A 25,926-nucleotide genomic window follows, 5' to 3' on the forward strand; every position below is an offset into this window, starting at 1 on the left:
TTGTGATTTCATTGTTTCGCTGTAGTAGTTCGCTGTATAAGCGTATCCAAAAATTTCGCGGACATGCAGACGGAGAATAGGAGACGATTGCCCTCAAGAGGAGAGAGAGAGAGAGAGAGAGAGAGAGAGAGAGAGAGAGAGAGAGAGGCGAGCAAAAGAGATAAGGAGAGAGACATGTGCACGAGAGAGAAGAACCATCAGCTCAGTTATGCTCACATGATGCTCGGCAGACAAAGTGTATCCATGCTACTTGTATTGCAAGACATCGCTCGTTTTATCAAGTCAAAATGAATTAAAAAATTTAGCTCGTCTTGCAAAACACTCGTAAACCAAGTTACTTGCAAACCGAGGTTCCACTTGTATATATTATTTATCAGTGTTATTTGTTAGGAAAATTGATTTTTATGTTGATATTTTTGGGGGTGTGGAACGGATTAACTGGATTTCCATTATTTTCAATGGGGACGTTTGTTCTAGATACGAGAAATTCGCTATACAAGCTCAGTGCTGGAACGAATTAAACTCGTATCTCGAGGTTCCACTGTATTATGAACTTAGTTGTAAAGATTTTAGATTTAAAAAACAGTTGTTAGCCTCAATTACAATTAAGTTTTGTTTGCCTCGTCACTTCTTAAGCCTCCATTACAGTTGTTGGTCTGATGCATATAAAGATAAGCAAACCTTCAATGAATATGTTTAAATTATATTAAAGCAATAATTAGGTCTGATTATTGCTCTAAGGGACTTTTTATTTTATTTTTTATTTTTACCTAGAGCATGATTTTATGTGGGTAAATCTAAACAATCTGTTTCTATAAGCATTTCTGAATGCAAAGGTAACATCAGAACACAATCCATAAATCAGCCTGTTGCTGTACATTTCACAAAACAAAAATGTATTCTGTGCGAGGAATAGTAAAACCAGGTTACACTCATTAGGAGAGAATTGGTCTGGAGTCTTTATTTAAATGTGGTCACTCCATCTGGTTTGAACTAGATGAACATCATGTCCTACTTCTTTTGAATTCTTTTACTTCTCTCTGATCTCTGGTTTTGGCGAAAGAAAATAATTAAGCTTTCTTTTCTGTCTGTCACTTCAGTGTACCATGAAACATTCCAAATACACTGCAGCTTTAAACAATGGATGGATGGATGGATGGAAGTAAATAGTTCAAAGAATTGCATGTTTATATTTAAATAAATGTAAAAAAATAAAATAAAATTAAGTGTCATCCTTAGCAATTAACAGGTGAGACAAAAAAGCAGAGTGTGGACAGTGCACTCCATTACCAGTTGTCTGTATGGTAGCTACATCTACATGTTTTTTCAGTGCTTCATTAAAATTCAGCTGCTTCTGTTATGCAATTGTACTCCTTGTGTGCAGAAGGTCTAACTTAGACATTTCCTCTTCGTTTCAATTGCATTTCAAATTAATTTGACACAGACATGTACTCCTCTATTTCAAGCGGCACTCATTCCTTGGATCCATATTGTGTTAGCCTCTTTCATATGAGATACAGTATAATACATGGTGCATTAATGCAGTTCCAATTCAACTTGTCATATTATAGACAACTAACCCATTATATCTAATTTAAATCAACCCCAAGTAAACCTATATTTTAAATGTATCTTTTTCTTTTGTTGTTTAAATTATGTGTTTAAATTTTACTTTATTTGAAAATGATCTAATTATTGGGAAAGCAATATAAAAACAATTATGGTTTCTTTGCAGTATCAGCTTTGAATTTCTATGTTTTCCTGTACTGTTAAACAGCACCAATAGTCAGGTGGTGCTGGTCAATTAGTTTTGCTAGTCAGTTGCTAGTCATTTGGTGGACAGTCAATTTGTCTTGTCAGTTAAGCCAAACAATGACTTGCAGTGCTATCATACATCACCATTTCAATTGTTCATTTCTGACCTGAATCGTATGTATACACTGTAGTTCCTGAACATGGAAATGTTCAATATGAATCTTTACAGTGTCATTTTGTATTTATGTATATGTATGCATGTCCTGGATATGACATTAAACTGCATCCAACCTGCAAATGGCCCTCCAACTTAAGGGAAAACTTAGAGGTTAGTGGCAGGATTGGAATTCCAGCCACTGTAGAAAACTTCACACAGCTCCAAAATGGTAATCAGGACTTCTTTCTGTTCTCTGTGGGATTAGCCCTGCTGCTCGCATTATGAAGGGAATGGGGGAAAGCCCTCGGGAGCCTCATCTCTGGAAGAGTCAAAACCGCTGGAGGGCCAATGGAATCCGACCTGTTGGGGCTCGGAACTAGTGTGGTGTTGAGGCATCACCCGCTGTACAGCAGCACTTGGGTCCCAGCTCTTGCCTCTGGGTAGGCGCGTGGAACCTTGTCTCTCCTGCATGATGATCAACTTTCCCTATTGTTAAAGGAACTTCGTAAACTTTGTATTTCAGTGGCGGCCCTCTTTGAGGTGTGCAGACCTAGGACTGGCCAGATCTCTGAAGATGAACACACCTTTTATGGGTCTGCTCTCTCTGATGGCTGTCATACTCAGGGAGTAGCTGTTGCTGTGATGGATCGGCTGCTTCCAATGATGTCTGATGTCACTCTTTTCAATAAGCGTATTATGAGACTCAGATTAAGGCGCTCTCTGGGTGGACTTGGTACTACAGTACTGGCGGTACGGTGAAGGAAATCAATCACATGCTTGTGGGCAGACACTGGAGGCTCTTACAAAAATTGCAGGGTCAACAGAAGTGCCCAGTTTGTGAATTTTGACCACAGACTTGTTGTTGCTACCCTGAGGATCCAGCTTAGGTCCAGCTGGCTACCACTTACAAGGAGAATGAGTCTGGGCCTGTAAAGACTCCAACATCAGGCTGTTTCTAATGAGTTTCCACACAGTTTGTGTGAGGAACTTGATGGTTTGGGTGTGACTGTTGATCCTAATGTGATGTGGGAGACCTTTGTTACAAGACCCTGAAGGTGTTGCTGGTGTTCCCAGAAGGATGTGTTTCATCTCGCAGGCACTCAGGATATCATCCAGAGGAGTCGCAGTGCATGGCTTGATGACAACTCTGGCTTGTACTGGGAACTGAGAAGGACGGGTATGAGGGCTCTGAGGGCAGATAAGGAGGCATTTGTTAGAGGAATCTATTAGCGAATGACACACTGTGTATGGTCTAGTGACCAATGTCCCGCTTACAGAGGGTTCAAAGCATTACGCACATCTGAATCTGTTCCTGAGGCTCACAGTCAGGGCAGTTATGGAATGGTCATTATGGGTGGCACTGCAATTGTGAGCCGCTGGGCCTGCTACTTTGAGCAGCTTTTTAAAGCTGATTCTCCAGCTAGGACATTGGATATCTCTGAGTTCACAGTTCTAAAGGCTGATCCTTCAATTAGCTGTAAATCAACCAGTTTCACTGAGATTGCACAGGTGGTGAACCAGCTAAGGGTGGAAAAAGCTGCAGGGATCTGTGGTATCCAGGGCAAACTTCTCCAGACTGGTAGTCAGGCTGTCCTCCTTACATTACAAGCGATGTTTGCTTCCATCTGGGAGATGGGCATCATCCCAGCTGACTGGAAAACAGAACTTGTCTTCCTTATCTGGAAAGGGAAGTGTGCAGAAAGGCCTGGATTGCGGCAACTAAAAGAGGATAACACTGTTCTTGGTGCCGGGTAACGTCCCAGCAAGGGTCATCCTTAATTGGATCTGTGATCACTTGCTCACCTACCAGTGACCAGAGCAGTGTGGTTTTACAGCTATGAAGTCTACCATTGACCTCATCCTGACACTGAGGGTTGTCATGGAGCGCAAATGCAAATATCAGCAGAGTTTCTTTGCAACCTTTGTTGATTTTTATAATGCATTTGACTCAGATGATCAAGCTGCCCTGTGGCATATTTTGAAACTTTGTGGGATTCCCCCTGAAGTTGTTGGATATCATGGCCAGCCTGTACACTGGTACTGTGAGTCCTGTTCAGAGTGGAGGCAGAACCTCTACATTTTTCCCAGTTGATTCCCAGTTGATATAGGGGTTCATCAGGGAATGTTCTTACTCCTTCAGTGCTTTCATGGACTGAGTGTTGGGCAGGGTCATAGGGTAGAGCGGATGATGATGATACTGATGGAGTCCTGAATGAGGCACATTACCTGCATGTCAGTTATGGCACTACGGCCATGTGGTGCAATTCCCTAAGGGTGATCCAACTTGCAGGACACTCATTGCTGAAGACCTGAGTGGCTGGACCAGGCCAAGGGGATACCTACGTAACACCTATCTGCGGCAGACAGATGGTCATTTTCATGGGGTGGGTCTGGATCGTGTGTCTGCATGGGGGGGGTTGCCAACCAGGATCCCAAGTTGTTTCACCATGTGGTGGATGTGGAAGTGCACTGTGTCAGAGCATGCTCCCCAACCTGACCTGAGATATGTGTGTGGGCGTGTTTGTGTGTGTGTATGTGTGTGTGTACTAGCAATTGTGACTACCAAATACAGGTAATAGAATACTTTAAAAATATTTGTCATCTCTTGCCCTACATGTACCTTCAGCGCCTTTTCTCTATATTTGAATGTGGAAATATCTCTTAACTGGCACACTCTTTCTCGAGCATGTTCTTGTAAAGCCAGCTTTTCAGACGCCATCTGCTTTTATACTTACCATCTTTGAAGGTGACTCTCTCACCATGCCTCATATAGCTTTATTTTTTTTGTGTGTCTCACACTCACACTTCCTCTTTCGTCATGTCACCAAAGCCAATGACTAATCAGATTGCTCAGAGGGATTAGACACACAGACCTTTGTGTTTCTTCATAAAGTAGGTATATTATTTCTAAATAATGAAATGTATTTTTGTTACTAAATATATATATATATGTGTGTAATTTTTTAGTAACAATTACATTTAATTGAAGTTGTTTTTATACATTAACTGTTCCCTCTCCTTATACAGTCATATGAAAAAGTTTGGGATCCCCTCTTAATTCATTGGATTTTTGTTTATCATTGGCTGAGCTTTCAAAGTAGCAACTTCCTTTTAATATATGACATGCCTTATGGAAACAGTAGTATTTCAGCAGTGACATTAAGCTTATTGGATTAACAGAAAATATGCAATATGCATCATAAAAAAAATAAGACAGGAGCATACATTTGGACACCCCAACAGCGATATTACATCAATACTTAGTTGAGCTTCCTTTTGCAAATGTAACAGCCTCTAGACACCTCCTATAGCCTTTGATGAGTGTCTGGATTCTGGATGGAGGTATTTTTGACCATTCTTCCATACAAAATCTCTCCAGTTCAGTTAAATTTGATGGCTGCCGAGCATGGGCAGCCTGCTTCAAATCATCCCATAGATTTTCGATGATATTCAAGTCAGGGGACTGCGATAGCCATTCCAGAACATTGTACTTCTCCCTCTGCATGAATGCTTTTGTAGATTTCAAACTGTGTTTTGGGTCATTGTCTTGTTGGAATATCCAACCCCTTGCATAACTTTAGCTTTGTGACTGATGCTTGAACATTATCCTGAAGAATTTGTTGATACTGGGTTGAATTCATCTGACCCTCGACTTTAACAAGGGCCCCAGTCCCTGAACTAGCCACATAGCCCCACAGCATGATGGAACCTCCACCAAATTTGACAGTAGGTAGCAGGTGTTTTTCTTGGAATGCAGTGTTCTTCTTCCGCCATGCAAAGCGCTTTTTGTTATGACCAAATAACTAATTTCTGTCTCATCAGTCCAAAGCACTTTGTTCCAAAATGAATCTGGCTTGTCTAAATGAGCATTTGCATACAACAAGCGACTCTGTTTGTGGCATGAGTGCAGAAAGGGCTTCTTTCTCATCACCCTGGCATACAGATGTTCTTTGTGCAAATTGCGCTGAATTGTAGAATGATGTACAGATACACCATCTGCAGCAAGATGTTCATGCAGGTCTTTGGAGGTAATCTGTGGGTTGTCTGTAACCATTCTCACAATCCTGTGCATATCCCGCTCCTTTATTTTTCTTGACCTGCCAGACCTAGGTTTAACAGCAGCTGTGCCTGTGGCCTTCCATTTACTGATTACATTCCTTACAGTTGAAACTGACAGTTTAAACCTCTGAAATAGCTTTTTGTAGCCTTCCCCAAAACCATGATATTGAACAATCTTTGTTTTCAGATCTTTTGCTTTGAGGATCTCATGCTGTCACTCTTCAGAGGAGAGTCAAATGGAAGTACAACTTGCAATTGACCACCTTAAATACCTTGTCTTATGATTGCACACACCTTTCTATAAAGTTCAAGACTTAATGAGCAAATCCAACCAATTTGATGTTGCAAGTAATCAGTATTGAGCAGGTACATGCATTCAAATCAGCAAAATTACAAGGGTACCCAAATTTTTGCACAGCCAGTTTTTCACATTTGACTTAATTTCATACAACTAAATACTGCTTCACTAAAAATCTTTGTTTGGAAAACACCCCAATACTCAGATGTTCCCAGGAAATGAAAGACATACCACTGTTATCTTTTTTGTTGAAAGTAGAGTAATTATTTTGCAGTCATATTATTATATCATATGACTGTATATATATATATATATATATATATATATATACTGTATATATATATATACTGTATATATATATATATATACTGTATATATATATATATATATATATATATACTGTATATATATATATACTGTATATTGTAACAATAGCACCTTCTTGTGCCCAACCCGGCACAAACTCACACAGAGGCACATATAAAAAACAACACAAAAGTTTATTTTTCTTCACCTGTGGGGCACGTCTTCCCTGTGAACCCCACAGGCACAACACGGTCCCACATAAAGCACAGTACACTAAATCACCACAAGTCAACACAAACACGCCCTTCTGGCACCACGACTCCTCCCTTGAATCAACATCCTCTCCTCCCAACTTTGGCCCCTTTTATAGCCCACCCAGAAGTGTTCCAGATGCTTGACCAGCTGGTTCCAATTGCACTTCTGGGTGGGCCTGAAGATTTGTACAGCTGGGCTGTGGAATCCATGCAGCACCCCCTGACGGCCACCCCAGCTCCCAACTGGGATGTGGAGGACTCCATCTCCCATGTAGCCCTGGGGGAGGTTGAGGCACCAAGCATCCTGAGGGAGGTATTGAGCTGCATATGCAGAACGGGTGTCCTGCCACTATATATATATACACTGCTCACAAAAATTAAAGGAACACTTTAAAGAAACACATTAGATACATCAGATCTCAATATGAAGTTGGATATCTATACAAATAACGACAGGGCAATGTCTTAGGAACAAAAGTCTTTTAATGGAAATAAAAGTTTTCTGCCTACAGCGGGCTCAATTGTGTAGACACCCTAAAATCAGAGTGAAATGAAGATGTGGCAGGCTAGTCCATTTTTTCAAAAACTTAATTTCTGCTACTCAAAATGCTTTTCAGTATCTTGTGTGGCCCCACGAGCTTGTATGCATGCTTGACAACGTCGGGGCATGCTCCTAATGAGACGACGGATGTGTCTTGTGGCATTTACTCCCAGATCTGTTTGAGGGCATCCCTGAGCTGTTGTACAGTCTGAGGAGCAAACTGGCGGCGCCTAATGGACCGAAACATAATGTCCCACAGATGTTCTATTGGGTTTAAGTCAGGGGATCGTGAAGGCCATTCAATTGTTTCAATTCCTTCATCCTCCAGGTACTGCCTGCATACTCTTGCCACATGAGGCCGGGCATTGTCGTGCATTAGGAGGAAACCAGGACCTACTGCACCAGCGTAGGGTCTGACAATGGGTCCAAGGATTTCATCCTGATACCTAATGGCAGTCAAGATGGCGTTGTCTAGCCTGTAGAGGTCTGTGAGTCGCTCCATGGATATGCCTCCAAGATGATCACTGACCCACCACCAAACCAGTCATGCTAAACGATGTTACAGGCAGCATAATATTCTCCACGGCTTCTCCTGACCCTTTCACGTCTTTCACATATACTCAGGGTGAACCTGCTCTCATCTGTGAAAAGCACAGGACACCAGTGGTGGACCTGCCAATTCTGGTATTCTATGGCAAATGCCAATTGAGCTCCCCAGTGCTGTGCAGTGAGCACAGGGCGCAGTATACATTTGGACCCTCAGGCAACCCTCATGAAGTCTGTTTCTGATTGTTTGGTCAGAGACATTCACACCAGTGGCCTGCTGGAGGTCATTTTGTAGGGCTCTGGCAGTGCTCATCCTGTTCCTCCTTGCCCAAAGGAGCAGATACTGGTCCTGCTGATGGGTTATGGACCTTCTATGGCCCTCACCAGCTCTCCTAGAGTAACTGCTTGTCTCCTAGAATCTCCTCCATGCCCTTGAGACTGTGCAGGGAGACACAGCAAACCTTCTGGCAATGACACGTATTGATGTGCCATCCTGGAGAAGTTGGACTACCTGTGCAACCTCTGTAGGGTCCAGGTATCACCTCATGCTACCAGTAGTTACACTGACTGTAGCCAAATGCAAAACTAGTGAAGAAACAGTCAGAAAAGATGAGGAGGGAAAAATGTCAGTGGCCTCCACCTGTTAAACCATTCCTGTTTTGGGGGTCATCTCATTGTTGCCCCTCTAGTGCATCTGTTGTTAATTTCATTAACACCACAGCAGCTGAAACTGATTAAAAACCCCCTCTGCTACTTAACTGACCAGATTAATATCCCATAAGTTTCATTGACTTTATGCTATACTCTGATTAAAAAGTGTTCCTTTAATTCTTTTGAGCAGTATATATATAGTATATATTTTAAGTGAGGATCTGGTAATCAAAAATGAAAACTGTGAAATATACAATAGAATAAAATATTGATATTTCAGGCATGCATATTGTATATAAATTTGCTAAAATATAGTACAAAGAAATTTGCTATATTTAAAGTACTTGATCAATCATGTCCAATGATGCTGGCTGTCAAGAATATTTTATTCTTCAGTGTTTATCAGTTATTCACACATAGTACTAGAAGTCAGTATTGCATATTTTCGACTTACATAAACCAATGTTAATCATTTTTAATACTTTGTTTCATCTGTCATTCACACATCACTTCGTTTTGTGATTACGACAAGCAGTGATTTTGTGTGGGTAGAAGTTATTAAATGAGCCAGGCTTCAGTTATAATTAAAGCAGTATGTCAGAAGGCACCTATGAGTAATTGTACTGTATCTGACCTGGTTAACTTTGTTTGGCAAAGCATCCAACAGGTTTGAAAATATCACTGTGGGAGTTGGCGTTGTTCCCAGTAAAGGAGAAAAGGCAATCAAAACAATTTCTTAAAAAAATAAAGATTGTAGAAATAAGAATACCTAGTTCATAAGTCAAATGTGGAATTTGTAATAGTCTTGTTTTCTAGTTTAGATAAAAACTCATAATTTCAAAACTTGTTAATAAAAATGTAAGCATGCATTCAAAAATACCTTATGACTCTTGTGCTACTTTTTCCAGGAATAGAGATTTGTGTATCCCACAGTGTGCAGACCCATACGTTTATGTGTACTTTCATTGATTTACCTTCCCAGAGACATAATTTAAAAGTAAGCAAATGCACAAACACATACATATGTGCCTAAATAAAACTAGAGCAGTATAGAAAGAAAAAGATTGAACTCTGATTATTGAATCCGTGTTAAAATACTGAACAGTTCTCCTGTTGACATAGACCATAGCCTCTCCATTATATACATGTTTCTTCATGACTTTCTACAATACCAGGTAAGAGAGACACATCTATTGAAGTTTGCAGGCTACCAATATTGACTATGTTTGGTGTATTAAAAAAAAAAAAAAACACTACCAAATATTCCTTGTTTATGGAAGCAAGAACTGCCTGTATGATATCAAGAGGACTTTTGACTTAGTGCAAAGCTGAGAGGATAAAAGGAGTGTGAATGCTGTCTCTTGTATATACATTACAGGTTAAAGGAAATCAGTTTTAGTGAGGAGGTGCACCATGGCTTTCAGGAGGAATATTAAAATGCTACAAAGGTCTGTTCAGATATGCAGACTCCAATATTCTGAGCAACCTACAAAGGACACAAACAAATGTGTCTGCTTGTTACAAATCTGCCGAATTTTTCCTTAAGCACACTGAGTAAACAGGATGGACTGCTGGTTACAGTATGTAATGTGTACTTTCTGAAAAAGTAAACGACAGTTTGTATTTATTATTTTATGTATCTCTCAGTCTTCTATCCAACACAAGGTAAATTTCACTGTATTCCCTTTGTGATTACTAAGTCGAAAAGCTGTAGAGATGAACCGACACCCATTATTCCTAGGAATCACTGCAGATGCTCTTTGCTTTTCACTACCACAGCACTGGCTACACAAACCTTTGCTTCAAAATTGGCCTGTACTATTTTCTCAACATCTTGTGCTTTCATCTACAGTGGCACTAAAAAAGCACACTGTGACAAATGCATGGTAGAAAAATGCAGGTAAGTACTGTGTTGTCATGAACAAAACATGCAAAACAAAGCATATATTATGAGATGTTACCAAAATGGAGAGACAGCACAAAGCCATATGAATTAAAGAGTAACTATAATATGCAATATACAGCACAACATTGGTGGTGATTAAGCTGGATATGCCTGATTTGACTGGCTTTGATATTAGGGGGAAACTATGACTTCCAAAATAGGAGAGACATAGAATGTCAAACACACATGTGTGTCATCCATGCCTGCTGACATTATTACCTTCAGACAATACCTTAGCATAAAGTAGTAGTATCACCAGTAGGCTCCAAAACAGCTTCTTCCTTCAAGCTGTTAAGATGCTGAACTCAGCATAGAGACTGTCACTAACTCTTATCAACACCTCCTCCCTTCCCCACATTCACGCTGCTGTTCCTTCATCCCTACATTCCTTTGCACTACAACCATATTGTGTTATTAGTATTCATTGTATAGCATACAAACTGTTGGTACATCTAAATGTTTATTTATGTGATGGCTTTATTTTGTACAATGTGTGACTGTTGAATTGATATTTAAATGAATTTAATATGTGCATATTGTACTGTGTAAATTTGCACTCAAATTAATATTACTCTACTGCCTTGGACCTTATGCACAAGTTAGTTTTTCATTCACCTGTACATTCATGTTAAGTGATGTAACAATCAAGTGACTTGGTATGACTTCTAAATTGCATAGTACAGATAGTTTTTAATTTACATGCTTTCGTCTTGTCTCTCCATTTGTGAATGGAATTCCTCCTCACGTTTTTTTTTTATGGAGCTATTAATTGGACAATACAGATATCTTTTACTAGATATGTGCATTTTTTTTCTCTGCGCATTTATCACAGCATGTGTTTGTTACAGCTATTTGGTCTCACATGTTTTTGTCGGCATGCCATCTTTTTCATTACTGAAATGTTTCTTGTAATTGGAAATAGTATCTACAAGCTGTTTAATGGCTAAGTGCCTACTTTAATTTAATAGTAATGTAACATAGCATCATACAATGGTGCAGCTATATAGCCTGCAAATAAGTTAAACAATTGTTTTTTTGTTTTTTTTTTTTAAATAGAATTGTGATGTCATTTGTCCCAGATGATTGCTTTGTTAATTGAAGCTGCATTTATTAATTTCACACACCATATCTTCCTGCTCCGCTTACAATGCATGTCATTAGGGCACCAGTCCATGAAACCAAAGACGTAAAACCTACCGAACATCCACTTCAAATTGTCAAAACTTCTAGTTTAATAAAAGATGTCTTCAGTATATGCATGAGAACAAAACAAATTGGAAGAAAATACATTTTATCACAGTTTTTTTGGCACTTTTTTTGAGTGGAGGATACATGTTCTTTTCTTTATTCGCAGCCACTCATGTGGGTTGATTTTTCACATAAACAATTGTAAACATGTAGGAGGCAAGGGATCCAATTGGAAGATGTCTGCAGTCAGAATTCATGAATAAGCAGGAGATAAAATGCAAATCTGTGTCTATTTGAAAAAAGTGGTGTATAAAAGCAAGTATGCACAAAATAAAATGAAAAGTTTTAGACCTGCATTAATCATCAAAAATTCCTCTAGTAATCCAAAAAATTTTTAAACTATGGCGAGTAGCATATGGGTTGGATGTTACAACCCAATGTGAGGAACTTTGTTTAAAGTTGGAAAAGTTGTGTTTCTAATTATGTTTATCTGAAAAGACCTGCATCTCAGATATTGTTAAAACAAGTCATTGTCCTGTAGTAGCGTTAAGAAATAGTGCTGAAATGTACATGGTTAACTAGTAGGATATAATTTTTGCTACCTGTGTTATAAGCAGTTATTTAGTGACTGCTGTTAGATATGATTGAATGTGTGAATCAATAACGTTCAAATATATGTCTTGTGAAAGCAGTAATTTCTAATATCTGATATTTTAACATTTAGCTAACCAAATAATCACACCTCTGCCAATTTAGATCAATAATCACACTTAGTTTTTATAACTGTTTTCCATTTAACCACCATTTTCTCTCCCTATCTATTTTTGGAAAATAGAAAAAGTTCAGCAGAACTACATAGATTACTTTCCTTATATATTTTTTTTCTCTCAGTTACACAAACCATGGACTCACAGGACTACACATTCAATTTGCTGTACATATTTAATTTTTCAAATAGCAGCAGCAAAGTCTCACACTCAACAGGACAAGCATTTGTTGTCAGTGGGCATTATTTGACATTTTCTGCATGTGTGCCACAAATCACCAGTTGTCATGTGTTAGCCTCACAGCAGCTTCAGGCTGTAAATTTTCCTCCAAGTCTCATTTTGCTGCTCCCTGTTTATTCTTTCATCATTTGTCTGGTGTAGCTCCTCATTGGTATATTTTCTCTCATATAGGTATGGCTCAACAATGAGACTAAATGATTCATCATCATCTTTTTTATAGTTGGATATATTGGTGGTATAGGTGACAGCTTTCTAAATCCATAGAAAAATAAAAAAAAAATGACCCAGAAAAAAATAGTATAGCCTAAGTGCTAGAAAAATGGAAAACTGATTTTGTAACTATAGGCTTTATGATGCCAACTACTGTCTGTGGAAAATGGAAGTAAGGGAAGTGACAAGAAAACATAGAGTTTAGCTGTGATGAAATGTTAGATTTGGATTTTATTTGATTATAAGTATAGTCTTTAGATGTGAATCAACACATTGGTATATTACCCAATTTACCCTTATAAGTTTTAAAGTATATGTTTCACATTAGGTCTGGTCATTCTTTGCCATGTATCTGGGGCTCTGCAGGAAGACATGGTGTAATATATTAGGCAAATTACTAAATACATCTTCAATGCAAGAGCTTGGCCGAAATTGAGAATAGATAACCTTAACTTCAAAAAAACAAAAATTACTCTTTTCTGTAATTTAATGTTAACTCCGATAGTCAGCAACTTTTCCTTAACCTCACACAATACCACTAATAACCTAAGAGAGAATAACTGTGACTTGTATTGATCAGTTTGTCACTTTTGATAAAATACAAAGAAACTTCTATCACTTAGTTCAGTGAAAGAATTTATTTTCCTTCCTATAAATGAATTGATTAAAAACAAATGCATCATTATAATAGATGCACTATGATCGAGGTTACTTTGTAAATACATTTTTATTTGCTGTTTTTATATTGCCATGTCTGCAACTCTGTGAACTGTGTAAATTGCTTAAAATGACAGCTAATGACACTTCTTTTTATTCTTTAGGTAAAAGATGTAATGAAAAACATCATGGCAGGTTTGCAGCAGACAAACAGCGAGAAGATCTTATTAAGTTGGGTACGCCAGTTAACTCGGGACTATCAGCAAGTCAATGTTGTCAACTTTACCACCAGCTGGTCGGATGGGCTCGCCTTCAATGCACTCATTCATAGTCACAGGTAAAATTTATGGGCTTCATTATATTTTCTTTTAAATTGGGGTCTGTCTTACTTAGATTTAATTAGATATATTATCAAACAATTTTCAGCTTTCTGGACATTCGGACAGACCATCCTTTTCTGTTTTTTATTTATTTATTTTAAAGAAAATAATGCTCCATACTGTCAAGTCTAAATTACAAAACGAAGAAACATAACATTGCATATAATTAAGTCGAAGTTACCAGAACCAGAATTCAAACCCCGCTCAAGAGAAACAGAGGAGAGCCAACAGCAAGGGCAAATCTTTAAAAACAACAAAGAAGGGAGAATGTCCTTTTCCCTGATATAAATGCTATTCTAAAATTGTATTAATTATATCTTGCTGTATTTTAAAAAAAGGTTTCGAACAGACCCTCTAAGCAAGAATTGGATTTTTTTCCAATTAAAGACCATCCTTTTCAATTCAGGTAATTTTAAAAGAGCACATTCTCCACTTGGAAGCTAATAGCACTGTTCGTATATACAAGTAAAATGAATATTTAATAAATTTGAAATAAAACAACATTTCATTTATAACAAAAACATTATACATAAATACTTTCAAGTTAGGAAAAGACAGCTTCAGTGTGCATCTGCAAAATGAAACATAAGTGATGGCTATCCTGACACTGAAGATAAAAGTGGGCTACTTGATTAGATTAGATTAGATAAACTTTATTAATCACAAGGGGAAATTTACAAACCCATAATTAAGCGGGAAAGGTGGAAATAAACCCTGGGGAGATGAAAGAAATGAAGCACAAAAGATGCTGTGAAAAGCTGAAGTTAGAAGTGATAAAGAGAGATATTTAAAAGTTAGCTGGTCATTGTAAGAGCCATTTGGTAGTTATTTAAGTTATATTAAATGTTTGCTTATAAATTATTGCATAGTATATGGGAGCTTCTTATAACCCCCACAAGCTGAATTGAAATGGAATTTTCTAGCTATTTCTTGTCCCTCTGTTTACAAATTAGTCTTAGTTAGTGACCTGCCTTGCTATGTGTAAGGCAAGGAAGGCACACGGTTTCAAACCGTGCCTTAACATGCTCAGTTGTATACACAGATCATTTAGAACATACTGAATGTTAAGTAGGGCATAGAGAAATAACTCATCCTTAAGTATAGAAACAATTGAAGTTAAACAAGAAGAACCATTTTTTCCTTTTTTTGCCTTTTTATTCTTTGTGTGTAACAAATTTTCTCTATTCTTGTGTGGAATGTTTGTTTTGACTAAAACTTTTTAAAACAAACTTTTTTGGACTGAGAGATTTCTTTTGGTACGCGTTTGGCTCATGCTTGAGCCTGCCTTACTCACCAACAGCTACAGTCATTAAGTTCAGGACAAATACACTATGTGATCCAAGGCTGAGAATGAGCTTACGTTCTGTTCATTTATCTATGAAACCCTGTGAACACAATCCAAGCAATCAGCGTGGCTATGATTAAGAGATGTGAAATGTTCACCTTACGCTATGTAAGGTGTTTGATCTTAACGTTTCAAACCTGTTTCCTTTGATGTCTTTGTGCTTCACCTGTGTAGCTGGCTGGATCCTTCCTAGAAGGAATTCAGTAAGTAAGACAGTTGGTCTCATAAGAGGCATGTGTTTAATATAAAATTTTCCAGATGGACCAGATAAAAATAGTATTATTGGTGACATTAGATTAGGTAAACTTTATTAACCCCATTGTGAAATTCAGAACATATTTGCAAGGATTCAGAGGCTCCTGTTATGACTGAAAGTGCCTGACTGGGAACATGAATCATGTGGAAAGGATGGGCCATTTCATTTAATGACATTTTGGAGGTAACAAATGTTAGAATGGAAATAAGGATCTCTAGTATGCAGATTTCTTTACTGATGTTCCTCTTAGGGTGGATGTTCCAAGATCTAATCTTGACTTGACTGAGGGCCATGTTCACAACATGAGAAGGGAATTCTGTATTGATGAAGAAATCCCTCGTTCTGAATGCTTCATTACAGATGTCAGCTGCATTTCTATACAGGCAACAGGGCATGAGAAAAAGTAAACGGGGAGGAGAGATTGTTAGTGTGCAGGAAAAAAAAATGTAGAAATGTTTAACTCTGTGATTCTGTAGGCTTGTAATAAAAAAAAATTAAGTCTTATAAAGGTGATTGAAAGACTGACATCATGAAATAATAGACCTGGAGTATGTAAATCGACTGGGAACCACAGAGATGGAGGGGACCTGGTAAAATCATTAATGTATTGGTATTTTTGAATTAATTTATATGCAAAGGAAAAAATGATACAGTAAATGCAATAAAGACAAGGTGATGGTTGGAGGAAAGCTGCAGGAGATGTGTAAGAGATCAGTGCATGATGACACGGTGTATTTTGGGAGAAACTCTAATCTAATGCCTTGTTTGTTGGAAGTGGGTGCTTAACACTAGAATTACCAAAGCTTACGAAAAAACTTGTATATCTGGCCCACTTTAAATCCACTCGCATCTCTCCGTCAGCGTCTTTTGTCTTGTAAATGTGTTGATAAGCCCAAGCAGCCTACTATACCATCCTACGACCACCGCAGAAAGTGAAAAAAACCTGTCCCAGTTCAAGTCTGGTTTATCAGGGAGTGAAGTAGTACCTAGAGCTGTATAGGCTAAAAAAAATATTTTTATTTGGAACACATGCATTTCATGTGTGTTCCGTGTCTAAAAAGATCTATGTAAGTGTAGGATGACAGGAAATGCAAGAAATGTTGAACACATACCTAAAAGACAAACTTTTTCATGTTTTAGTACTAACAACAAAATTTTGACGTCAAGACTGAAGTCCAACTATCAAATAAGAACTTTCAGAAAAGGTACAAATATAACAGAACAAGTGCGCATTTGTTCAAGACTATAACCGAAGAAAAACAAATCGGGTTAGCGTGGCTTTTTGTCATGTCTTTTTTTGTAGTACAGTGGTAAGAGTTGCTTACTCCTATTCAAAAGGTTGCCGGTTTGAACCTCCCCACTACTCAAAATAAACGTTTTGAGTAGTGAGCTGCTCTTACTGTTTCTATTATACAATAAAAACATACATTTAATTTGAGTCTGTAAAACGTAGTACTGTGAAGATTAATCTGCAAACATTGTATGAGAGGAGTGCAAAATGCTGACATAGTGTGTGCAGACTTAGATACTGGCAACAGGGTTGTTTTGGAGAAAGCAGAGAAGTTCTGCTGGTAATGTGACATGCTGAGTGGAGATGAAGATGCTGACACAGCAGTGTTTGCCAGGGTGAGAGATATATAGATAAAACGGGGTGAGAGGTGCACAGAAGAAATTCCTGGAGTTGTCCCTAATTTTGACTTCTAAATGAGCCACTCTGGCATCATTTCACAGAAAACCTAGATACTGAATATCTGTAAAATGTATAAATGATACTAATCAGAGACAGTCATAACAAGACAGTCTCACTGACATGTATTTACTAACATTCCTCACATTTGGATTGTCTTTAGCTGTTCTACTTGCTTGGCACCTTTTTTTGGCTAAGCCCACCAGTCTTTACTCCCACCTAGCATTGTACCCAATCCTTGCCAATCACCTTGCAGACAGAGAACCCATTTCAGCCTAATCCTGACTAAGCTACATTGGATACCCAGCCAGCAGGCACTCTGGCACAGAAACTATCCCCCAGCTTAACTCCAGGAATGGTCAAAGCAAAATGGGAGAAGGCTGAGGGGTAGATCACTTGAATGCTCCAGATTTGTCTAGAACTTTCCTAGGTGAAAGTAAAATTAGTTGCTTTGTCAGTCTAGTTAAGCCTATTTCCACCTTAAGCATCAACAGGAAAGGTAAAATGAAAATGATAACAATGATGGTAATAAGCTTTCTAGTTTCATTTTGTTCCTACCACAACACTACAATTATACTACAGTATAATACTACAGTAGTTTGCATTGTGTCTGTTTTTTCTCAGCTCACGTTTATCTCACATTTAATACAATCATGCAAGTTAGGCTTTTTGCTGATTATAAGCTGGTTTGATGTAAATAGGTTTGGTTGAGTGTATTAATGTGTCCTGCAATAGACTGTATCAGTCCAGTATTGTCAACTGTCTTTAGACCTTTTAGTTGGAGTAAACTTCTTAAATTATGGGAAGATGGATATTAAGATGCTGAGACTTCAGAAATATTAACGTACTAAGTTACACCTCTTCTTTATAAAGAGGATGCTATCCTATCTTTTGAATCACCTTATGATCTCTAGAGTACACTGGAGCAGTCAGGAGGTCAAGTCTAAACGATCCGTATGAGAATCTGCGTCTCTAAATCTGAAACTTTATTATCTCACAGAAAACAAAGGATTTCTGGCTACTAGCAAAGAAGAGGAAGCTGACATAATAGGGTGAACATACAGTAACTATTTTTTTTAGTTGTTTTAGGGTCAAGCGTTATTAGGGGTTGTGGTGGGTTGGCGCCCTGACTAGGGTTTGTTTCCTGCCTTGAGCCCTGTGTTGGCTGGGATAGGCTCCAGGAGACCCCCGTGACCCTGTAGTTAGGATATAGCAGGTTGGATAATGGATGGATGGATGTTAGTAGGGGCTGCGGTGGGCTGGCACCCTGCCCAGGGTTTGTTTCCTGCCTTGCACCCTGTGTTGGCTGGGATTGGCTCCAGGAAACCCCCGTGATCCTGTAGTTAGGATATACCGGGTTAGATAATGGATGGATGGATGTTAGTAGGGGGAACATTGATATTAACATTAGGTTTTGTTTATCCAGAAACGTAAACAGGATTAGCATGCTGCTATATTTTTCTAGGCAGGGATTAATAACTTAAAATGCTCACAATATCATATGACCAGCAACAGGCATAGCAACCAGTAAACAACATGACCAGGCCATGCAGACAGCGAAAAAATAGTGTCTATACATCAAAAAAGAGAAAACAATATAGTGGTGTAAAACATCATAAATGTCATGACAAATGAATGATGAATGTTGTTTTCCGATTGTGATACAAATTGGTAAACAATGTGAAAACTCATCAGCAGGGTAAAAAGTAATCATTACAAGCTGTAGTAGGTGATTGGACAAATCTCTTTGTTTACTGTTCAGAGTATATTCCTTATTCTTAACCTTCTGCTATGAGCTTTTGATAGTCAAAAGAATCAAATTGTGGGTAGTAGTGGCTAAAATGGATTTACTCTGTAGGTTGAATATCTGAAAATAAAATAAAAGATCGAGTCAGCACTGGATTTAGAAAGATTCTGTTTGAGGTAGTGTGGGCAAGAAGATTTACCAGGCATGACTCATTAAATGGAAAAAAGACGCGAGACATGCTAAGAGCTGGATCAAAATCACCTAAGTTTTAAGGTTGAAATGGGGAATATTGCTGGAAATTAGGAAGCATGGTGTGCTCTTGTCATCTGGAAAAAAACAACGTGCTCATCTGGAAAACAGATACCCAAAATGAGAAGGAAGAAAAAGAGTTTTTCCAGCAAACTTGTGTTTAATCATACTTCATCAGAGAAAAACACTTCTATCTATTTTCTTGTAGGTATTGTTTATCTTTGACTTTTAATAATCCACAACTTTAGGCTAGCAGCCAATGCAAAATTATGTACTGATCCTTTCTGGCACACTTTGATGGGTTATTTTACTTTGTAGCTCTTGCTCTCTTGCTGAAATTTGAAATGGAAGAAGTATTGGGAAAGTCATGGTCAGGTTGGTTCAAATATTCAAGAACAAATCTGCATTCGTGCTCAAGAATAACAATTATTCTGATGCACAGTATAATTTCTGACAAATGGTACAACATGAAAAAATCAGTACAAAACATGGTTAAAAGACAATTAAATGTACTCACTTCAATACAGATCTGAATTATGCAGCCTTTAGTGACATACAAATAAGCTGTTACGAAGTAACAGAACAATACAAATGAAATGATCATGAATAATGTTTTTTAAATAGTTTTTTAGATGAATTCTACATTAAGCTTTTATAACTAGCCTGCAATTTCTTGGGTAAACAGAATGTTTCACTATGAGACAAAACAATTGAATTAGTGCATCTACTTTAGAGTGCTTCTTCAATTCATAATTTCCAGATTGTCCTATGCATGAAACCTTAGATGTATTTGTCCTTTTGTAATACATTGTACCCATCACTACAAATCGGATACTATCCATCACAGAGCACCTGGGAGTTAAAGTGGCATGGGGCTTGAAGAGTAATTGAGCTCTGCCCTATATCAAATATTGATGTCTTTTGGTTTGCCCTGACAAGTAAAGAACCAGGTTGCTTGACTGACAGCTTTCCCATGAGATTCAGATAAACTACTGGTGACTGTGAGAGAATACAAAAGCTATGGCAAATTGGATGATACAAGGCTCAGGGTATTCTTATTCACATTTACACAACCCAATACAACATTGAGTACACATTTATTTAACTTGCTTCTAATATGCACATACCTCATATTTATTACAATTCTAGGGCATAGGCCAAGGATCAGGATTCACAGAAAACTGATGTACAAATAGTCCAAATCCCATTACAGACCCTCACAGACACTTTGAAATCCCACACTGCTTCAAATATGATTGCGCTGTCTTCTTTCACAGACTGCATTGGGATGTATATTTAAAATGGAGCATCGCTACATGTATAAGCCCAGTTTTAGATGCACCCTGTCCAGAGTTACTTGTGATATAGCACTGGATTCATTGGGTTTGAGAATGTTGTGTTACAAATAGAAGTAGAAATATGCTGTATGGTGTGACTTCCATGTTAAAGGTGTACTTAATTCTGCAAGGAAGTTGTTTTATCTCTGTTTCAGTCAACAACTATTCAGTTCCGTTGAACAAATGCATCACACCAAGGAGTCTAAAAGTCACAATTAAAGTGATCTGCAGACTTTCAGAATTATGCTTATCACTGAGTTGGATTGTAAGATAGTTACTGATTCTTTTTTGTATCCAAAGTGCTTACATCTTTGCTCCGTCCCTGGACAATGGTGGGGATTTTCTAATTTTCATGAACTTTCCAACATTCAACAAGTTCAACCGAGAGGCACCAGTTCTCTACAATGTGTGTCTTTTTACTTTTATCTCTTATCACTTGGCCTTATAAGAGTGTGACAAGTTTCTTATGCTGTGTTACATGAATATGAAAATTAGATAGATAGATAGATAGATAGATAGATAGATAGATAGATAGATAGATAGATAGATAGATAGATAGATAGATAGATAGATAGATAGATAGATAGATAATAATTATAATAAAGTATAGGCATGTGTGTCAGTGTGCTCTGAAAAATTCTGTCATCTAGAGTTAATTCCTGCATCATTGCAATAGGTCCTCTCCCCCAGCGTTACTAACTTTTGGTAAATCAGATAAGAACGACAGACAGACAGATAGATAGATAGACAGATAGATAGATTTTTATTTGTCCCAAGGAGGAATTCTGTTGTTACATATTTTTAGTAAATCAATAAATGAAAATAATTTTAATATACACCAGATGTACTAAAACAAATATAAACTTTTGACTTGGTTAAAGATAAAAGCAGCAGTCATGGTCACAGTAAGACTTTACAAAGCCATACGGCCATAGATATGAAGGAGCTCCAGTAGCTTTTCTTCACATACTGTCTTAAAGTCCTCAGTGTCAGTGTGTCAGAGAGAAGATGTGCAGCATTGTTCATAATGGCACTCAGTTTTGTTTTCATGCTCTCCTTTACTTTTACCTTCAAGGGGTCCAAAGGGTGTCCCATTATTGAGCTTGCCTTTTTAAATTGTTTGTTAATTCAGTGATTCAGTAGCTCTCGTAAAGTGCCGTTACCAGCCCAGCTCACCTAAGCCAAAAAATTCACAGTGGCCATCACAAAGTGGTAAAACATGTAAAGGATGTCACTACCCATGTTAAAAGAGCATAGACTCCTAAGGAAAAAGAGTCTGCTCTGCCCTTTCTTACATAGTTTCTATGAACATTTACAGTTAAATAATTTAAACAAATATTGCTTTTTTTACCTGTAATGTACATGTGTTGAATTTAGCGCAATTGCCTTTTTTTTTTTTAACAGTGCTAGCTGAACGTCTAATCTTGCTAATACGAAAGAACCCTGTGTCACCTTCCTGCAGTGACTTAGAATGTGTTATGCTATCTGAATTTGTACAAAATGACAATGGGGGGTCGGGGTGCAACTCAAAGATTTTATAAAGTATGGCATTCTATTATGCATGCAGCTCTTCTTATTCAACATGCAGATCATTCTTATGTCCTAGACCTTTTTCTTCCGTGTTTCTTTCCCTAATTTGTTATTTAATGATGAAAGAATTACTGGAGACATAAAAGTGAAAAAATCTACTGTAATACTGTATACCATCATAATATTTTGTAAAAGTTACATGAATTAATGTTTTATTTTCTAAAAATTCTAATCGATTATGACAAAAATTGCTTGTCACTTGCGAGGTTTAGTTCTTTTACCCTTTTCTTTCCCTATATCGCTCCTATATATTTTATTGATCAAGAAGCATGTGATTCCTCAGACATCATGAGTGATGGTTCCTAAAAACCTGAAAACTGAAACTAGACATTTAAAAAAAATGGGTATTATTTCATTCATTTGAATGCATACAATAATGAATAACTCTAATAGCTTGGACACTACATGTTTTTGATTAAAAAGTTAGCTGTTATATTGTGACCAATATATGGAATTGCAGTGTTTTGAAATAAAATGCATCAAGCAACAAAAATGTAGGATTCACTTTTCTAATGGACCTATAAAGTTTTTCTCCCTGGACCTCTATTTTTAGACAGTAATTTGAAAATAAATTATCAGTATCCGCAGAGAAACTCAGCTGAATTAATTATCATGTCTTTTCTTTCAGGCCTGACCTCTTTGAGTGGAACAACGTACTGAAGCTGCAGTCAGCCGCTGAAAAGCTGGACCATGCTTTCAACACTGCCAAACAGCACCTGGGCATTGAAAAACTGCTTGATCCTGAAGGTTAGTACAAAGGCAATCTGTAAGTTCTACCTTTTGTTTTTGTGCAACAAAACAAAATATAAGTCTATAAGAGCTATTTGTTTCAAATATTATAGGTGTGTCTCTAATAATATTTGGAATCTCACAGTATGATATCAGTAAAACAGACAAAATGCAGTTTTTCAGTGGACAAAATTATTCAATCAGTGGTAATGGGAACATTTTAAAATTCTTAAACTCATAGGTATTTACATTGGTGATTAGTGTTATAACTGTCTTTAAATTTTATGACTGTTTCATAATTATTTATGAGGGAAGCTTGGCTGAATTTTTATATCTTTTTGTTTTACATCTGTAGCACCTTAAATCAGGATTTTCCAATAAATAGCATTTTTTCTATCTTAAGAGGTTCTTCTTATCATGGTTGAAAAATGTATCAATAATGTTGGTCTTTTCTTAATTGCACATTTTAATGCAGGTTATATATTCAGTTACAGCTGAATTAACTATAATGACATCTTAGAAGCTACATTTCTTACTTTTATCTGCATACTATATACATTTATCAAATATAGTACAATTAAGATGCATATGGAGAGGTAATAATATTTATTGTTGATTATTCTACTGAAGATTTGAAGAAAAAGATAGATCTTTCATGTGTGCTATATGAGCAGTTAACAATGTGAAAAGGCAATAAAATGGTCTATTGAAAAAGGCTGACTTGTCAAAATCATCACTCAAAGCTAGTGCATAAATGAATAATCTTTTTTTCTAGGCCAAAAAGATGTTGAGATGCCTCTGCTGATATATTTGTACATGCAATATCAACTACATGTCAATATAAGGCTGCAATTAGTTCTTTTTTTCATTTTGCTTACAAAGTGATTACTTATTTTCCACTGGGAATAATACAAGTGATTCAGCAAAAATAGTTTTTAAGCTACAGTTCATATTGAAAATTCATAAATTTATAATAAAATACACATTTGACATAGCATAGTGTTTATCATTGCTCTCTCACAACTTCCAAGACAGAAGTTCAATATACTGTATCTGTAGGGTGTGTATGTTACCTCCATGTCCGTGGAGCCACATTATCTAAATTGCAGCCTCTTTTAAAAAAATGTCTATGTGAGGTTGATTGATAAGTCTTTGAGTGAATGATAGGGGGTGTGTGTAAGCATACTCACAACAGGACAATCATCTTATCCAGGGTTTGTTCTTACCTTGCACATAATTCTGCAAAGAAAGGGCCTAACTTTCATCTCGTGTAAAACAGAAAACGCATGTTCCGAAAATGTGCAGATGAAGTAATGGAAAATGTAAATAAATGTGTGTGTATATGTATATGTTTAGAACACCTCATTTTTTCCAGTTTTTCTTCAGAATAAATCAGTTGAATGCAATGAATGATCTAAAATGATGAAAGATAAGCAATAAAATCCAGAGGTTTAAATTTAAAGTTTAGGTTTATAAAACCTAACAAAAAAGGAAATTTCAGAATATTAGAAATTGACCTTCTTCAGGAAACAACTAATAGGTTACAACCTATAAATGGCCTGCAGCAATTAAAGTAAATGAAGCCTTGCAAGTTGAAGCAAACAATTTGCGCAGGTGTTCCAAATTCTGCTGATTACTTAAAAACCTTCTGTCTGTCTTAAAGTAGAGTTGGAACAGACTGTGTTGCCACACCATCTGAAGTACTACTTGGACAACATTCCAGTGATATTAGCAAGAAAACATCAATTAATAAATGAATTTAAAATATGAAAATGTGAATATTATATATTTGACTTGGATGTTATAGGTTTCATCAAGTAAATAAAGCTAAAAATAAATATTTTCTGTGCGTTTTAATTTTAGGCTATATAGTAATAAGATGTGAGTATTTTTATTGGGGGTGATTCTTTTCTATACAAACTGTATATATATTGTGATGTGTAGGTCGCAGATTTGCCCAAGAGAGAAGGAGGTGAGTCCAGGTTTCCAAGAAAATCAGCTTTATTTTTACAAAGACAGGAACAATCATTTAACCAAACGGGAGCTGTCACATCAGTACTCAAACACACAGCAAGCAAGGAGTGACACTGACAGTCATCCTGCATTAGCTCCTTTCTTCAGATTAAAAGAACAGATAGCCTCCTTCATCAAGCTGGTTTATTTTGGCAGAGAGATTACAGAAAGTGAGCACACAGGCAAGTTCAGTGTCCGATTTTGAATGTTCAAAATGCATCAATCATCGGGCAATAGACACGTTATGCACTGAGCCTGTGAACCTGCAGTTGAACTGGAAGTGGAGAACCAATTCCTGCCTGTTTTAACAGAGCTTTAGTGCACAGCGCAGTTGTGGGGGTTGTCTAATAGACAATAAGTAGAAAGAGGAGGTTTAATAATATTTCTTCAGTATGTAATAATGATGCAATGTTAAAATCCTACCTATGAATATTTATTAGCATTACATTTCATTAACAATTCCAGCATAACCATTGTAGTGAGATGTGAAGCACATAGGTCACAAAGGTAATTTTCAGAAAATTCTGAAATATTTAAATTAAAAGATGTAAACAGACAAGCACCATAAGCCTGGTGCAAGTGAACATATTAATTGAGACCAAGTGAAGTCAAAGCAGATAAAATTCACTCAGATGGATGTGCCTGCAAGCTGACTTATAAAAGCTGTGTATAAGGCATGTCGCTTATGTTACTATCTAACAGTTGCTGCCTTCTGTAATATGACAAATGATAATCCACAGCAACATGTGAGCTTTGAACCCCTGATGATACAGTGCGACTCACTTATGCATTATAAGCAGTGCCTTCCTTACATTAATGTGGTTAAGAAGTGAAACAGGTCTGCATTCCCAGATGGATGCCTAGCATTACTGAGCTCTAATAAAGGACACATAGCATTACTGAGCCATACTGTGCTGTGCTGTGAACAAGAAGCTGGTAATTTAGCCTCAGGGATATACACAGAATTGTTTTATAAGTGAGAGTCAAGGCCATGGGTACTCTGATTTAATTGAAAAATG

At 37.2% G+C, this 25,926-nt stretch overlaps 1 protein-coding gene across 12 annotated transcripts in view; it reads left to right on the forward strand.

Moving 5' to 3' along the window:
* Positions 1 to 25,926, forward strand: part of dmd (dystrophin) — a 2,654,580-nt gene that overhangs the window by 723,029 nt on the left and 1,905,625 nt on the right. For all 12 annotated transcript variants that reach the window (XM_039745194.1, XM_039745193.1, XM_039745197.1 and 9 more), the window contains exons 6-7: positions 13,739 to 13,911; positions 22,794 to 22,912. In XM_039745194.1, coding sequence (XP_039601128.1) covers positions 13,739 to 13,911; positions 22,794 to 22,912 — 292 coding nt within the window. The remainder of the gene's footprint in view (positions 1 to 13,738; positions 13,912 to 22,793; positions 22,913 to 25,926) is intronic.

Source organism: Polypterus senegalus, chromosome 2 (genome assembly GCF_016835505.1).
Source record: "Polypterus senegalus isolate Bchr_013 chromosome 2, ASM1683550v1, whole genome shotgun sequence".
Taxonomy (NCBI): domain Eukaryota; kingdom Metazoa; phylum Chordata; class Cladistia; order Polypteriformes; family Polypteridae; genus Polypterus; species Polypterus senegalus.